Here is an 18,161-nt window from a genome sequence, read left to right as displayed (position 1 = left end):
ATATTCTGCTCTATATTTACTTGTAATTTGCCTCTACAAAACTAAAATTCTTTAGAGAAGAGGCTAGGACTGCAACATACTACTCAGTGTAACCCACAGTAGGAACTCAGTTTTTAATAAATAAATGAACTGAATGCAGAGTTGGGGTAAAGGATAGGTATGAATTTGATCAGAGGCATTGTCTATAATTTTTGTTTGATTTAAATATTAAGGAACATGTTCAGATGGATAAATTAAATATTCTAGTAAGTTATCTAGATTAGATAGCTTATATAATATTTCTCCATTAATAAAATCAGGCAATTTATTTAAAAATCCATACTGAAAAACAAACTTTTTATTGTGCATTTATAAATTTAGAGCCCAAAGTCTTATGTGAAATTGAAAAGTCATACTTCTAAAACATTCAGTTATTTATTTTAGACACACAGTCAGACAGACCTGCCTTGACCTCTTCACCCTGCTTTTCTCCCCACTGCTCTTCCACATGCCCAGTTTCTTCATTAACTTCTGTATTTGCACGAGTAAAGAAAAAAATAATACCAGATATGTATATTTGTTACCCTTAGTGACAAAAAATTTCAAATTATTCATGATATAATGAATGACTATAAGGAGATTAATAGATTATTTTTAATGAGTTTCTCACATGTTATGGAAGCAAATAAGTATTCTATTAATAAATTATCATATTATCTCCTTTTATGATGGCTTTGATTTGTAGAAGAGAAATTGTAGCCCCTAAAATATTTGCATATGTGATAACTGTGTAAAGTATGCAAAATACCTGTCTATAAACTTGATATATTCTTAGAAAAATAATATATATCTTTTCTTCTCCAGAACCAAAAAAAAAATATTACAAACTCTCTTTTATTTTCACAAAATGCCAGGACATCAAAGTTAGGAGAAAATTTTAAAAAATATTAATGCCTTAACAGTTGTTTAGCACATTGTACTTTTCTTATATTGCCCCTATTTTTTCTGGTTCTCAAACAAAGAGAAGATAACCAATATTGTACCATCACGAAAACCAACATATCCAAGGTTTTAAATTAACTTACTTAACAGACTAAAATATAACCAAAATCAAAAGGAGTTAAAAGTAGGAGTTACTCATTTTTTAGTTGTTGAACAGGATGAGAAAAATAAACACGTCATTACCTTGATTTTAAAATAATGCCATTAAATAACTTCTGACAACTTTTTAAAAGATAACCCAAACATCATTTGATTTAGACCACCAACTGATAGCCTATTTTGGGTTATGCACCTTTAACTTCAGTCGGAATTTGAAAACTTCTAAAAGAGATATTTTGTATCTCCATTAAAGCTAAAGAAAATTACACAATTATGTACCTGCTGAAGTCTTCATATCAACATTTACAAAAACACTGCTGAAATCATTCATACGATCAAGCAAAACAAAACAAACAAAAAATCCTTTTATCTCATACTGGAAATGGTAAGGGAGGTTTTAGCTCTCCTTCCTTTTACTTATAAAAAAAAAAAATCACAAAGAAAGGGGATATTAAAGGAAAACCATGGTTTTAATAGATTCTATAGGGCAAAAACTGATGGCATATAGAATGTCGGTTGACAAGCCCATTAAAAACTTCCTGAACCCCGACTTTCAGCATTAGCTCTATGTTGACTTTCTGGTAGGTTTATTATTACAAAGAACAGAACTACTCACATCTCAACAGAGTATTGCTATAAAAGATATTAAAGCTGAATTTTTTTAAAAGTTGTGACATAAACTACGTTTCTGACTTCATATGCCAAGTGAAGTCAAACTCTGTCTTTAAAAATCCTGGGGAGACAAAAAATTTCCTACGTACCACAGAACTTCCTTTCTGGAAAGTACTTTTTAAAATTATATAACCCATTCTGATGCAAATAATTAAGAACTACAGAAATGCTGCTGTAATCTCCTTGTCAGACAGCATAAGAGAACATTAGTCATAATAGCATGGAGTTGTTTAAAATCATGGTACGTAGGATAGAAAGAACCTCAATATAGAAGGCCATAAATCACTCAGTGACTAACAAAAACACAACTGTTCCAAGTTATATAAAGCAATAAAAGTATTGCTTCCCAAATGCAGTGCACTTAAAATTTTGTTACAAATAGGTTATAGATATCTTAATATAAAACACATTTTAATATAAACATCTATAGAATGACAAGATTATTTTAGGGATATATTATACACTATTTGAAGTAGCTTTTCAATTTTTAAATAGTGTTTCATGCATTCATTCAACAAATATTTTTTGAGGGCCTATAATGTGCCAGGCATTATTCTATGTGCTGGAAATTCATAAGTAAATAAAACAGTTAACAATTCTTTAAATTTACAAAGTTAATTTCAGAATTCTTTCATTGGCAGAGGAATTTTTATTATTTAGTAAATGTATTACACTCCATATATCATGACTCAATATTTTCTCTTGAGTCATAAATGTAGTGTAGATAATAAAACTGTATATATTTAACTTTGGTATACTGTAAACAGTCTTGGTACAACATGAAAAGTGATGTAGGAAATACAAACCACAATCACTATCTAATTCAACAACTTTCTTTTCTAGAAAGTCAAATTTAATAACTGAAAGATCATCATAAATACGAAATGAAATATATGATGATAAGTATCACTAGACTAGGTGTACATCTTCAGTGACATAAACACAGACTGCAATTGATATCTTTGGTTAAAGTCTTCCACGACATATAGAATTCTGCTTGAAAGGCAAATTAAAATTTTTAGAAACAGAACATTTTATCTTGTCATTTAAAGGAAGTTCAACTCTTTGCATTCTTACTTGAACGAATCAAAGAAACTTAACTCCTTGGTATAATTTCCAAGTAAAACAAAAGTTGAATACCAAAAATCATAAAAGAAAATCATTTACCATATATAAAAGTCTACACAATGGAGGGACATCAATTGCAGTTGGGTTTATTTTTGCTTACACAGCCCCCCAAAAAGGCTGTCAGCACAAAACAAACCCTCCTTTATGTACAGACCTTCATAAGGTTCTATCTCCTTGACTCCATTGTCTAGGAAAAACAAAATAAAAACAAAACAAAAAAGGGAACCAAAGCACAGGGGTTAAAAACAACAGAAATTTCCAAAGGCACAAAATGTATGTATCATCCATTAAAGAAAAGTTAAATGGTGATTTAAATATATATATATATGTATTTTTTTGGCAAAGCACATCCAGTTACTAAATAAAGGGACCATTTAAAAAATGAGGTTAAAAATTATTATATTCTATCATCCATGCTTTTAGAGGTCCTTTATCTAAGAATTTATAGATGTTTGGGGAGTATGCTCATCTGTGTATAAACAAATAGTGTTTCTTAGGCAAAAATTTGAAAGTATTAAAAATATCAGTACAACATGCATCTTTCTTTGTATATTCATGATTACCTTTTCTCTGGTACTCCAGTTTTGAGAAGGATCACCATTGTTGTGCATCAGCTAACCAGTCCTTTGCAGTGTGTGAAAATTGATTTGGCTAGTTACTAATAAACTTTATGTAACTATCAACAATTACATACACTTAGTTGTAGCAAAGAAATATCATCCAACTGCTTATTTAAGAGTATTAAGTTTACTTTTTAAAATGCATTTATTCAGATTTTGAAAATGTGCAAGAGCAATAACAGTAGGTTATTTTACCTCCAAATATTACAAATTTTAAATGCAAAATATATAACATTTATAAATATATTTATAAATATAACTACTAGCAAATGCGGCTAAGGCGTTCAATTAACAAAAGAACGCTAACACAAAGGTAGTAAAAAAAATCTTGATTCACCTTAGCTTCCATGTGTATTTCCTACATGACATAATTAGAAATAAAACTTACTTCTCTCCAATGTTCCCTTTGGCGGAAGTTGTGGAAGTTGCCGGCCCCTTCGTCCTGCCACTGGAGTACTTGATGGGCTGGTTTGGACTGACCCAGTACGAGGATGAGACCTACAAGATACACCATCGATGCTCATTTTCAGTAGGATGAATGAAATAATTTGAATACATTTGGTTCATATGATAGCTGTGCAAGTGCAATTTTAAAAGAGGTGTAGCTGCTGGTTAAAAGGTTAGGAAAGTAGGACAAAATATGGATATTTGAATGATTGTCGAAAGATGTTTCTACTTTTGTGTCATATGCATACATACACAGATACATGCACACAAAATCCTACAGTAACGTCCATGGAATTGTTCATGTAAATTAGTATTCTATCCATTCGAAAGCAACAGGAGAGTTCTGCAGCTCAAAACATAAAAGGTAATGTTTTACATTTCTTTCTACCAGATTTTAAACTCTCAGCACTACTAACCTCCCTCCCTTGATCCAAGGAGATTTTTACTCAGGCTTATATTAGATATTCCTTTATTAGAAAATATCTCCTGAAACTACAAATAAAACCCTGAACAATTCAAAATTCAACTAAAGAAGGTACTGGTTAATACATGATATTAGTATTGATAGAAAGAAACAAAAATCTAGTTTTAGTTATTGTCATTATGATGATTATTCCAAAAGTGATGTCTAATGGACACAAACAATTTCTCATTCTGTAGGAGAAGAACATGATAGTTATGAGGTGCATTATGGGGGGATTTACCCAGGACTCCTGATAAATGAGAAATCACAAAACAAATGTGGTCAGGACAGTTAAAAACAAATTACAATGGTAGCCACACACTATTATATCCACTGAATATAAATAGTGTGCTTACACTGAAAAGGTTAGTATCGATTGTTATTAGTGATCAGCCAAGGATGATAGAAGAGACCATTTAGCTGCTGGGAAAATAAATAGGTGTGCTGGTGGGGCAAAGGGGAGGTTAGTCTGATTGATTTATCTTTCACCTCGATAAGGCAGGTGAAGGAGGGGCAGATCTTCCAGTCATTAATGAAGGCATCGACCTCATGAGGTTTGTATCAGGACGCTCAGTGGATCTGGAGCGGGTGGTGGTCCGCTCTAGGAGAGGCCGTTGTTCTGTTGATCTGGATCTGTGATATGGCTGTCTATCTGCTGCTTCACAATCCCTGAAACGTTAGTCAAAAAGCAGCTCAGTTGATCTTTAGTGCCCTTCTGCTATTTGGTTATGATGCATCAAATTGATTTTGAAAAAGGTCATTGTTTAATATTATAGAATTTGCAAAAACATATTCTGAGCAATTTTCACTAAACTTCTTCAGCGTATCTAAGGAAACCAAAATCTGCCTTTAACAGCAATTCCCAATGAAGCTACTAGGAGTTGCTCAGTTATTATCAGTGACAAATGAAATTGCCTGCTTTCCAAAATGAGCTCCCTAAATGGAACAGGTGAAATATGTGAAGTATTCTATTTCAAAGAATTCAATGGCTTTTCCTAACATTTTTCGTAAGAGTGAAGAAAACCATATAAGCATTAATTCTAAAGCCACTAAGGCTATTATATGTCAACTGAGCTATAAAAAGGCTTTCAGCACAAAAATAGTATATTGATGCACCCAAACATTCCAACAGAAGAATCGAAATGTTGTAAGAGAACACTGCAACTTCGCAGGCTGTAGTCATACTAGTCATACTTAAACACATGGTCCACAGGAAGAATCACAGACAACTGGTTAATCAGCCAATCTATGCCCCCTATCTCGGGGCACTTTAGCAATGCCAACCGATACCATTCAGAAATGTATTAACAGATCAAAAATAATAATGGTTCTGAAACAATGGGATCTCTTTGACCACAAGTAGGACCAATATCAAAACCGAACCCTTGTTGAAAGAAGTATACTTAAATTTCAGGAACCCATCATTACTGACTTTTGTATCCCTGGAATTTAGCATGCTTTTAACACTTAATGTGTGATCAATAAATGTTTTCCAACACCAGCCCCACTATCTGCGAGACAACCCTAAGAACACAATTTTGGCTCGAGAGCTCCAAAGTAACACATACGCCAAATTATACTTCAAACTGTGCCCTCCCCATCTAGTTGTAACCATAGAAATGGAAATGCTTACATATTATGGACTGTAAAAACAAGCATTAGTCTCCCTCAAGACTAATGTAAACAACTTCCACTTCACCTGTAAGTTCTCCCAATCTCATTTTTGATAATGAAAAATGCGGGCAATTAAAGAAAAACAAGAAAAGAAAAGACACAATTTCCCACATGTATTTAATTATATGGCATATAATTTTGGACCAGCAGACATGAGATTAGATGACTTTAGGAAGTGAATGCTGGGTTTATTCTACAATATAGCTTGTCATTCTCTTACACTTTAAATTTACAAGGTAATAATACATCAGTCAAATCATTCTAATATTTTAAAATCCATGTGCCATGATATGATTGATTTCCTAAGATAAATTTAGTATTTTAATATAAGTATATCCAGGATATGTCAAAAAAGCTGACATATACAAAGTGTAAATACATATACAATATTCAATTACTTTCAAAGAGAGATATAAAAAAGGCAACCTGATGGTATAAAAATTTATAGTTCTATTTCTGTTCCTGAAAAACTATTTGAGAGAGAACACTTTTCTTTAGAAATAAACGTGCTAAATAGTTTGTTAAATGTTTTTAGTGTACATATCTTTGTATAGCTTCATCACAGTACATAAGCAGAAGCAAAGGAACATATATATATATATATATAGATTCCTTAAAACCTATTTTTTTGGAGAGTACCAATCTTTACATTATTTTCAGATTTCCTATTATCTTAAGTTAATAATAAACTTATCTTATTATATAACATGTAGTGACAAAATTTTGTGGAATGTCTTTGACTATCCCAGCAGAAAAGCAGGCTAATCTTTCCTGTATTTATGCAAAATTTGATTTATTCTGATTCCATCAAGCAATTTTCCCAAGTGAAAACTAAGATGTTAGGATATATACTCTTACTTCTTTGGCACTATATTTTAAATAATTGAAATACATGATTGTGAGTGAAATCCAGAGAATTATTTCAAATTTGTTGCTATGTCCTTAAAAGGATACTGTTACTTTTATATAAAGCAAACAGGTCACTCTTTAGGAAATATCCCTTATTAAAATTTCTCTTTAGCAGAAAAGTTGTTTGAAGACTATGTCAATGTTTTAAATTCTGCTTGTAATTCTTCTCTCCATATTCATAAATAATATGAATTATATGATTTCCACAGTGTGAAAGGAAAATTGGTTGATAAGTGAAACACAGACACACACAAAAAACCCACAGTAGAAGGTAGCAATTTCCTAAAATGTCTACCATAGTTAAGGGGAATGAAAAGCTACCATATTTTAAACTTAGATAACACAATAGAAGATCAACACAGGCTCCTGCTCCCACAATTGGGTGAGAATAAGCCTTCCTAAGTAGGAACTAAGACAATTACTTAGAAAATTGAAAGCAGCAATGCCTACGTCTTACATATAACACCCAGTCTTATAGCAGGTTCTTTAAGGGAATGAGATATAAACCTTGACAGCTTCTACCTAAATTCTTAGTGAATTTTAGTTTTAAGATAAGAACTTAAAAATAATTAATTTTGAATGATAGCAACTGAGATGTGGGAAATATGCATTTACAAGGCATAAAATATTTTAGTGCCTAAACTTGGGTTCTTAACTTGGGGTCTATATTTCAGTGTAAGTAGTTTTCTTTGTACCTCCACTTAATTTACTTTATTTTACTTTAGGCATTTTAAAACATTCCTCTAAAAAGAATGGCCATAAGTTTTCCAAGACCGCCGAAGGGCAAGCCATATAAAATGTTAGGAACCATGCACCTTTAAATTTAAATCTTTCTTAAGGTAAATAATCTTGCTGTCTTTTAAAAAGTGATATCATTTCTAGTAACTTGCTATCTTTCATGGTTCTATTTTTTAATAAATAGTTTATAATTTGTAACATATGTGTAAAATAGTTCAGATTTTTGCATGCATCATTTACCTGGATAAATACCAATTATCGCTCTGCATTATTTAGGGGCTCCTATTCCAAGCTGCAAGCGTTTGCAGAGGACCTGTTTAATAGCCCTTCCACAAACAGAGCTAATTCATCTTGACTGATAATACCGTAACAGGAGCCAGTATTGTAACAACTCAGTTTTATTATTTTTTTTATTTTTTATTTTTTTACAACTCAGCTTTAAAAGCCTATAATAGCACAGGTAGACATTGAGCTGAGGATTTCTAAGGGAAAAATAATTTTATAATCATCTTGTAAAGTTGTCCATTTTGAGTTATTTTTCCCTTCACTATAGTTGCTCTTAAAAGATTTTTTAAATTTCCAAGTATCTGGCACAGCTTTCTACTTATTTCATCACATTTGCTATTTACTTTTCCTATTCTCAATTACAGCACAATGTAACAGGGAAGAATAGGGCAGTGGGCCTTCTTTTCTATAACCACTTACATTCGACCATCACAATGATTCAACTCCATAAAAACAAAAGCTCAATGTAGAGCATCTCTGTAGGTATGACAAAAGAATACTAAAAATACTCAAAAAAAAAAAAAAAAGAGAGAGAAAGAAAGGAAAGAAAAAATAACCACCAGCACAATACAAAATTTCAAAGTAATTTGCAGATATTAGTGAAAATTATCCTAGAATATGACTCAGAACTTATAGTCTATGATAAATTAGACAGGCTCATTTCACACTTAGATTGTAAAGATGCCATAAATAAATGTAAAAAAGGTTTTCTTAAAAAATAAACTTGTAAAAAGTGAAGCTATTTATTCTTTTTTTTCCTTTTCATAAATTATTTCTCTAATGCTGAAATCTTGTATTAAAAAAATTTTCAATGTATCTCTAAAGGACAAGTACATCTCTCATTTGGGGCAAGAAATGTCTTCCTTGTATCCATATTGTGTAATGCAGTAAGCTGATTAACAGCAGAAGCATTATACTTTTGATAAAATATATTGAACGTCTAGAGATTTTCTGAGAATTAACTGCATAACTGAAGAAATAAATACAGGATAAAATTTTAAAAATAGACGTTTTAGGGTAATTAACAAAAAATATATATTTATATAATATAACAAATCATTTAAATTCTATGACTCAACTCTATAATTTTCATGCTCATCATAAATTATAATGTACAAGTTAACTTCTTAAAAACTCTAGTTTATATTATTTTAGTATTGCTTCCAAGGTAAAGAGAATTGCAAGACACACAATACTCACCATGAAAATCATGGTAAATAAAGAGATACTGTGTACAGATAGGAACACTTTTATTATCCTGGTGGAAGATAGATTAATTTATCCTTAGGCATGATAGCAACTCTTTACAGAACATTTCTGCTCACTTAAATGTAAATTCTGTATGTTAGTTAAAAGTAAGTGAGTTTATTCAAAAATAATAGCAGTATCTAGTGTTAGCCAAGTTAACAACCTAAGATGTGAAAACAGCAATAATACATATAGTGAGGTGAGAAAGTAAGACACTTCTAATGTAGGAAAACATATTACTGTTACTGATAAGCCTGGTTTATCATCAAAAAGAGAAGTAAACTGTTCTCATATCTAGAGATGCATTCTTCTTAGAAATAGGAGATAGCAAGAAGAAAAGATTATATATCTCAATTTCCTGAAGAAAATTAGGGACAAATGCAATACTGAAAAATAAAGATATATTGTATTATTAAATATACACACACAGAAACATAAAATCTGTAAATGTCTTGAGGATATTTTGAGTATTCTATTAAATATTTATAAGATTCACTGTTATTTTTTACTTCAAAAAATAACAGAAACAAAACCACAAATAAGCAGGGTTATTTACTCAGCAGCAATTAACATGCAGCAAATTAATACATCTTTAAAATATATTTTTTAAAAACCTGAGATATATAATTACCATCAATAATCTATAAAATTCTTACTTTACTAAATAGATAATTTTCATTGTCAGTGGATGTTCAAGTTTAATAACATTTTGTCAATTGTAAAAAATTATTGTTATTCCACTACGGTAGGGGATCCCTATGCTTTCCCTTCCCAGGTCCTCAAATTTTCCATAAAATAACAAACATTTTAAAGATGTATGTCTAAAAGACCAAATTATACATGGTTACTGTAATATATGTGTAAATGTGATGAGGCTTGGTCCTCACACTAGAATGCTGTGTTCAACAGTTTCACTGATCAACTCTGAACAATTCACTAATCTTCCTTCGTTTTGTTGGGTTTACATGGAGAATGGAATGGGCACAGTGTGATGAGCTCATACACACCGCTACCAGCTGCCCTTAGCTGCCACTTCAGGTCACTCCCAATCGCACAGTCAGAGGTGGTGGTCAGAGGATTAATTCCCCCAACACACATCAGAGGATTAATTCCCCCAACACACACATACACACACACACACACACACACACATACGTCTAACACAGCAAGAGGTATGCACATTTTCAGACATAAATACTGCCTTACTCACAACTGATGACATGATGAAAATAGTCAATAAAAAATGACTAGATCTCAGATCTGTACCTCTGAAACAAATAATGCAATATATGTTAAGAAAAAAAAAAAAAGAAGAAGATAGCAGGAGGGGAAGAATGAAGGGGGGGAAATCGGAGGGGGAGACGAACCATGAGAGATGATGGACTCTGAAAAACAAACTGAGGGTTCTAGAGGGGAAGGGGGTGGGAGGATGGGTTAGCCTGGTGATGGGTATTAAAGAGGGCATGTTCTGCATGCAGCACTGGGTGTTATGCACAAACAATGAATCATGGAACACTACATCTAAAACTAATGATGTAATGTATGGTGATTAACATAACAATAAAAAATTAAAAAAAATGACTAGAAACACCAAAAAGCAAGAAAAATAGGGCCCACTGTCAAGAGACAAACTCAGAGATGACAGAGATGTTGGAATGAATAGACAGGGAATTTCAAATAAGATAATTGATATATTAAAGTCTACATTAGAGAAGATGGACAACATGCATGGAAAGATGGATGGATTACTTTCAGCAGATAGATGGAAACCATCAAAAAGGGTCAAGTGGGAGACATGCGGTAGAAAAGGGACACAATGTGCTCTGGGGCCCCGGGCTGGGGTGGATCATGGGTGTGATGGAGGAGACTCTGGAGCAGCCCTTGGAGGACACAGTGAAGAATCTGTCCATTGTTTGAATCCTGGGCACAGGTTCATAAGGACTTAATCTGGGCTGCTGTGGGATCCTGTCAGATGAGCATGCTGGGTGCTATCTGTTCTAGCCCAGCAAGCAGCCAGGCTAGCCTCTGACCCCACTGATACTCCTGCGAGACGCCTAGAATCAGATAACGGGAACATTATTCTCCAGAAACGTGGTGTCACAGTGGCCGTGCACAACAAGGCTTCTTGATGTCTTATATCAAATTCTCCAGCAGCCAGTCATCTAGGGACTTAATCCTACCTATGTTAATTACCTTACAAAGCTATTGAAGTTCCAGAAGTTAGGCCATTCGTTTCAAGTGCATTAGGTGCTTTTCTATTCATTTTAGATTAAGCTTCTTTACACTCTATGGACTGACTTATCAAAAATATTAGTAAGGAAGGGTCACATTTTGAAGCAGCAGGTCCAGGTCATTTTGTATACAGAATTTTGTTATGTTCAATAAATCAAGTTGGAGGGGGAAAGAAGTCAAATGGAAATGCTAGAAATACAGAAAGTAAAATATGGCAAAATATTAGTTAGAAAATTTTCCTGGACTCAGTTTATAGGGGTCTTAAATGCCTAGTTAAGAAGTTTAGATAGGGTTTAATTTTCTTTTTTTTAAATTTTATTATGTTATGTTAATCACCATACATTACATCATTAGTTTCTGATGTAGTGTTCCATGATTCACTGTTTGCGTATAACACCCAGTGCTCCATTCAGTACGTGCCCTCTTTAATACCCATCACCAGGCTCACCCATCCCCCCACCCCCCTCCCCTCTAGAACCCTCAGTTTGTTTCTCAGAGTCCATAGTCTCTCATGGTTCATCTTCGATAGGGTTTAATTTTCAATGAGAGTGTCCTAAAGCTTCTGAACAAAGGTAATTTTTAAATAATGAATTAAGAAGCTGAATTCAGCAGTAGTGTATGGAATGAATTAGAGTAGGAATAGGCTAACTTATACTAACAGGGGTGAAAATAGAGACGAAAGTATGGATGACAAACATTATAAATCACAATGTACAAAATATGCAACATGCAGTATACACAATATACACAATATACAGAATTATATAAGCAGAATTTTAGGGTTAGAAGGAATCACAGAAGTCATATAATCCAATCTTTGTCATTTTAGAAATAAGCAAACTAAGGCTCACAGAAACTTGGGACACGTCACACAAGCAGATGTTTTCTTAGCTGGAACTAGAATCGAGCTTTCTCAATTCTAAAGCCTGTTAACTTCACTGAACTATAAATTCTCTGATAGCAGGGACTTTTTTTTTTTTTCTCTCAAACATGTTTGACATCACCATATGAATTAAATGTAGAAATAAACAAACTAAAGAAAAAACCTGAAATTCCCAGCCTCCAAAATGAAATGATGATCTATTAACAGAAATGAAAGGATTCTAGGGAGGAATGACAGTAACTTCAGGTTTGAACTCAAATTTGTGAGGGGTGGAAAAATATTCTGTACTGATGTCAATCAGATAGAGAAATCTGGCCTTCAAAGGACAGAGCTGCACTGGAGATACGTTTTGAGAAGTCACTGCATAGTGTTAATATTTCAGGATAGGTTGATTGATTCCTTATTTCAATACTATTTACTGCATTCATATTATGGGCCAGGAACTATACCAGCTATCGGAAGTTTAGGTCAAAACCACAGAGATGATAGGCTATGGCTCAACACACAGTCAAAAAGTTGAGGACATGAGAAATAGAAAAGAAGAGAAGGAGACAGAGAACAGTCAAAAGGTAGAATGAGAATCAGGATAGTAATGCATTAGAGAAACTAAAAAAACAAAAAAAAAAACAACAAAAAAACCCAGTGATTAATAATGGCAGGTGCAAAGAGGCAACACAGATAAATATGTATAAAAGCCTTGGCAAATAATAACCATGGGGAAAATAATTTAAAATAAAGTGCTGGAGGCAGAGGTCAAACTGTAGAGGGCTGAAGCTTAGGAGCTGATGAAGGAGTGTTGGAAGCATACGTAAAAATACATACTCAAGAAACATGACATTTATAAGAGAGAACGGAATCATTCTCAAAGCAGCTTGAAGGTGTGGCAGAATAAAAAGAAGGTGTTATTTAGACTTCATCCATAATTCAAGAAGAAACAAAATCATGAAAATAAAAGAGATTGAAATGCAAGAGAAACAAGAAATAATTAGCGAAGAAAAATTCCAAAGGCATTAAGAGAGGTTACAGTCAGAAACACAAATAGAAGATGAGTTGTGATGGAAAAGAAAATACTTGTAAGAGAGAAGATTGGTAACAATGCAAAGAAGTTAAGACAAAAAGGAAGGTAGCTCAGGAAGTATGAGTTACTTGGATTTGATCACGTTTACTAAGGGCTCTCAGTACTACTTGCCAGATAAGGCATCTATTTATAAGCAAACAGGAAACTCCTCCCTCCTGTGACTCTGCTAACTTTGTCAGAATCCTTTCTCTAATCTTAATTAGTCTTAATCATGGCCCCAAATACCCTGAGATAAGACCAGTCACTGCCTCTCTTCAAATTTCATGGCATCCCTCAGCATTACTCTAGAGAGACCCTTCCCAGAACCTTGCTCCGTTCTAGCACCAAAACAAGTCCCAGTTCTCGCACTAAAACAACTTATGATAAATTTAGGATATTTGACATAAATCACTTCTACTCAAGCATCTTATCCCTGTCATTCTTAGTTTTCAATTAAAGGGCAAGCTCAGTTGCCCCTGATGTCATCTCTCTAAATTCTTCATCTCCTGTACTTTCTTCTATATCATTTTAATCTCCCCTAATTCTCTTAGCTGTATTTTCAAAAATCCTTATCCATCGTTAACAAACTTCCTTGTATCATCAAAATCCCTTTGCCTTCCTTCCTTACCCATCCTAGACTCCTATGATTGATCACCTGACCCACTCCCATATCAACACTCAGATTCCCCCTTTTTTTAAAAAAAGATTTTATTTATTTGTTTGTCAGAGAGAGAGAGCACAAGCAGGGGGAACGGCAGGCAGAGAGAGAGAAGCAGGCTCCCCGCTGAGCAGGGAGCCTGACGCAGGACTTAACCCCAGGACCCTGGGATCATGAAGGCAGATGCTTAACTGACTAAGCCACCCAGGCGTCCCCTCAGATTCCCTTCTAACCCAATCTTTCAAACATTCATCAGAACCCCAAAATTGGTTCAATGCCATAATTGGATTTCTCTACATCTAGGCAACTGGGTATAGTTTAAGCAAAAGTTATATTCATTCAGGTTGGCACAATGCAAATTCATGGGTTCCAACTTCTGCTGCGCTGCTATCACCAATAATCTTTTTACTTTTATTTCATCAGTTCCCATCACTTTTTAACCAATGACCATTTTAAACTTCCTCATTTCCATTCAAACATCATGTTCAACCTAGGGCCTCCCCACTCAAGAATTTGTCTCAAAAACAATCATCATGATCTTGATGTACAGCAACAACAAAATTGAGGCTATCAAACATAATTACCTTCAATTTAACAACTTTTTTTCTAAAAACTTATTTAGTTTCAACTCTCTCATCTATTTTCTTCCTGTCTCAAAAGGAAACAAGAGCTTCTTTCTGTTTACATACTCCATCTGTGTGTTTAGACCAATCTCCTGCCCTAAGACCTTTCTAATAGTCATCCTCTCTTTTCTGTATTTTCAATCTAACTTTTCCTAGAGGATCTGTTCCTCCAGCCTACAAACTCATGATGCATTTTGTATTCTAAAGAAAGAAATTACTTTGATATCACATACCCCTATCCAGTATTTCTCCTCCACACTCATAGTGCATCTATTTTTTTAGCTCCCAGGTATGCCTCAGGCCACTGCAATCTGCTTTTTTCAATCACCCCCTTCTGAAATCATTGAAGAAGTCACTGATGAATCCTCACTTGCCAAATCTAATGGGCATTTTTCAGTTATTATTTTTCCTGTTGACATCATTTCTTCCTGCTTTAAACTCTATTTTGTTAGCTCTATTCTTCTCACTCTTCCTTCTCTAGGTCTCTTCCTTTATCTACCACTTAAATGTTAATGTTTCCCAGAGTGGAGAAAAAGTCCTTGGCCTTCATTTCATGGGTTGTTTCTCTGATTTCACTTTCATTTTTGTAGCTACTTACTGTTATTAGTGAATTTACTCTCAAATTACTCTACATAGCTCAAACTACTTTAAGTTTTAAAATTATTGATTTTACTCCTTGCTGGAGGTTTCCCCTTAACTCTCTCAGTAATTCCAGAACTGAGCTTGTCTCTCGCCTAAACTAATTTCTCTCTGAACATTCCTCCCCCCATTCACCTTTGTTAAGGTACCACATGCATCCAGTTACCCAAACTATAAGACTCATTATGTTTCTTGACTCTGCTCCCCATCAACATCCAAATGCTATTATTTACCATGTATTACTGATTTCAATTGATTAAATCTCCTGTCTTCTTTCTATCTTTCCATCCATTACCTTACTTAGTTCAGACCCTCAAAGAGTTCTCTGCTGCCCAAGACCAAGGCAGCAAATATCTTTATGCATGCTTTTCTTTCACACACCCTTTTCTCTCAAATCAACCATCCACATAGTCTCTAGAGTAATTATTCTAGAATGAATAAATATATTATAACCATCTCCTAATTAAAACTCTTTGAAGTACCTCTATCACTTACAGTCTTAGATCTAAATTCCTTAACAGAACATACAAGGTTATCCATAATTGGGACCATCTCTATCATCCCAGATTCATTTCTTGCTATTCCCTGCCTTGTGGATAATGCTCCAAGAGCACTAAAACATGGTATTTATTACTTTAGTGAGTTTGCTCATACATTTCTTTAGAATTCCACTGACATCCTACCTTACGTCTATATAAATCTAAATAATTCCAATTCCTCTTTTAAGATATAGCCTAGTTGTCTTCTCCATGACCTCTTTACATGAAAGTCCACCATCATGCTGCCAAAAAATGATTTAAGTAGAGATAAATACTAGGGGGAAAAAAGTAAGGTATGGGGATAAATTTTTTAAATATAAAAGATATTATTTATTAAAATAAAGGCTATATCTTAATAAAGGGATATTAATAAAAGGTAACATGATACCTATTCTAAATATGTTTGTTTAAATGTTGACTGTGTTAAAAAATACACAATGACTCAGATAGATTTGTACTGGTTAGCATAACCTGGTCAGAAGAAAAAGAGTTTAGATTCCTAATATTAGTTAATATTTGTCTCCTGAAATAATATAAAAAGTTTAGCAGCCATTAATTAAGCCACTATTCATCTGTTCCAAAGAGATAGCTCTCATAATTTTTCATTTTACAAGGCTGGGGTAGAGAGACTGGTGATTCTGATTCTTCACAGACTGGGGATGCCACGTTTAATTTACTACATTCGTTCCATTCAGAAAAATGCAGATTTCATATAGTGTAGTGTAGCTACACTATAGTTCACTTGGAGCTCTTAACACATATTTACCCCCAGAAAGGGAATTTCCAGATCATGACAGTAAATGTCACCTTGAAATCTGGGCTGGGAAATTGGACACTTAGAGAGTTGGTGCCACTTTCTTTTCTTTCTTATTCTTTCTTCTTTTTCCTCCCTCTCTCCTCTTTTCCTTCCCTCTTTCCATCCTTTCTTTCTTTCACAACTCTCAATAAAGAGGTCACTTTTCCTTTAAGCGTTCAGTTGAGTTGGGGAGAATTTGGAAAATTTAGTTCAGAACAATTCCGCAAAAGAAAGAGATGGGTCCAGATGTGAACTCTGTCAAATAGGTAAAAGAAGAACAATGTAGCAAGGGAATTGAGGATATTTCTAAGAATGGAATCAACCTCTGGATATGTAAGTAAGTAAAGTGGAGACTAATAGGGAAAAGAAAAGGGGCCAAGAGTGTGGAGTTCTCTATTGAGATACAAGAGCTAGTGCGGTAAAAGTAACTCAGTGAAAAAATAAGAAAGAACCATGTGTAGTTCTGGTCCAAGAGTGAAGTATTTGAATTAAGACTTTAGAGGTGTAATAATTTCAAATGATGATAAGATTCAGATATGGCCATGGCAGTAACTGACTAAAGTAGAATTGGGAATAAAGTTCACTACGTCCAATTTGAGACAGCCAAGGAAGTGAGTGGCTGCTGCACAGATCATTCAGGTGAACGCTAACATCACTCTGGTTGATGGCAGGAATTATTAAAAGTTAGACTAAAGCCAGGTGCTAAAATCTTCAGTGAATAAAATGGAATAACCAAGAGGTCACCAGATGATCTCAACATGGAAGGGCTGTGCTCAGTTACATTACATACAAAGGTACAGGGGTTAAATTAAAGACAAGAAGCCTAGAGAATTATGGTAACAAACATAGGAGAATGGATACCTGATTATATCCTCAATAATCCTAGAATCTCATAGTGGATTGAGGTGAGGGTCAGAAAGACTGAGTAACTCAAAAAAGTTAGAGTGAAAACAAATGACCAAAGTCACTTTAGAAAAAGCAAAGAAAGGGGATGTTAAACTGAAAATCAGTATAGTGTTTATTACTTCTATGAAAGAGGCATATGGATTCAATAGGCAAAGATTCTACAGATAGATGCAATAAGTAAAACCATAAATTCTGGTTTTCAGTTTGGGTAGCAGATTCATGGATTTCATTTTATCATTATGCTTTGACAGGTGCACATATTCTTTTTTGTGTATTAAACTGATAATGATGAAAGTATTTTTAAAAGCAACTAAAGAATTTCATTCTTACAAAATCCACCCAAATTTGTCTAGGAGTAGGTGTACATTAGTCTCACATACTGGAATCGTCTAAGTGATGGCAAATCTTCAGTAAGAAGATTTTTTGCTACACTCTTCTCTGCCTGCAGGGCCTCGAAATGTCACAGGATGGCTCAAATCCCTACTTGATTACCTGTTTTCTAAAGCTGATTTTCTTAACTGTGTTTTACTTTAATATAAACATTAATGATATTGTGTTTCCTGA

At 33.8% G+C, this 18,161-nt stretch overlaps 1 protein-coding gene across 46 annotated transcripts in view; it reads right to left on the bottom strand.

Annotated features, from left to right (window-relative positions):
* The window catches only part of RIMS2 (regulating synaptic membrane exocytosis 2), a 587,808-nt gene that overhangs the window by 195,144 nt on the left and 374,503 nt on the right, over positions 1-18,161 (bottom strand). For 22 of the 46 annotated variants that reach the window (XM_032416008.1, XM_032416013.1, XM_032415992.1 and 19 more), the window contains 2 exons: positions 4,900-5,079; positions 3,889-3,998 (listed from right to left, as the gene is read on the bottom strand). In XM_032416008.1, the coding sequence (XP_032271899.1) occupies positions 3,889-3,998; positions 4,900-5,079 (290 nt within the window). Of the gene's footprint in view, positions 1-3,034; positions 3,068-3,888; positions 3,999-4,899; positions 5,080-18,161 lie in introns of all 46 variants that reach the window. The other 24 variants (XM_032415989.1, XM_032415996.1, XM_032415985.1 and 21 more) reach the window with 3 other exon arrangements.

Source organism: Phoca vitulina, unplaced genomic scaffold (genome assembly GCF_004348235.1).
Source record: "Phoca vitulina isolate PV1807 unplaced genomic scaffold, GSC_HSeal_1.0 scaffold18, whole genome shotgun sequence".
NCBI classification, from domain to species: Eukaryota; Metazoa; Chordata; class Mammalia; order Carnivora; family Phocidae; genus Phoca; species Phoca vitulina.
The sequence above is the reverse complement of the archived record's forward strand: the minus strand, read 5'-3'. Positions and strand labels throughout refer to the sequence as shown.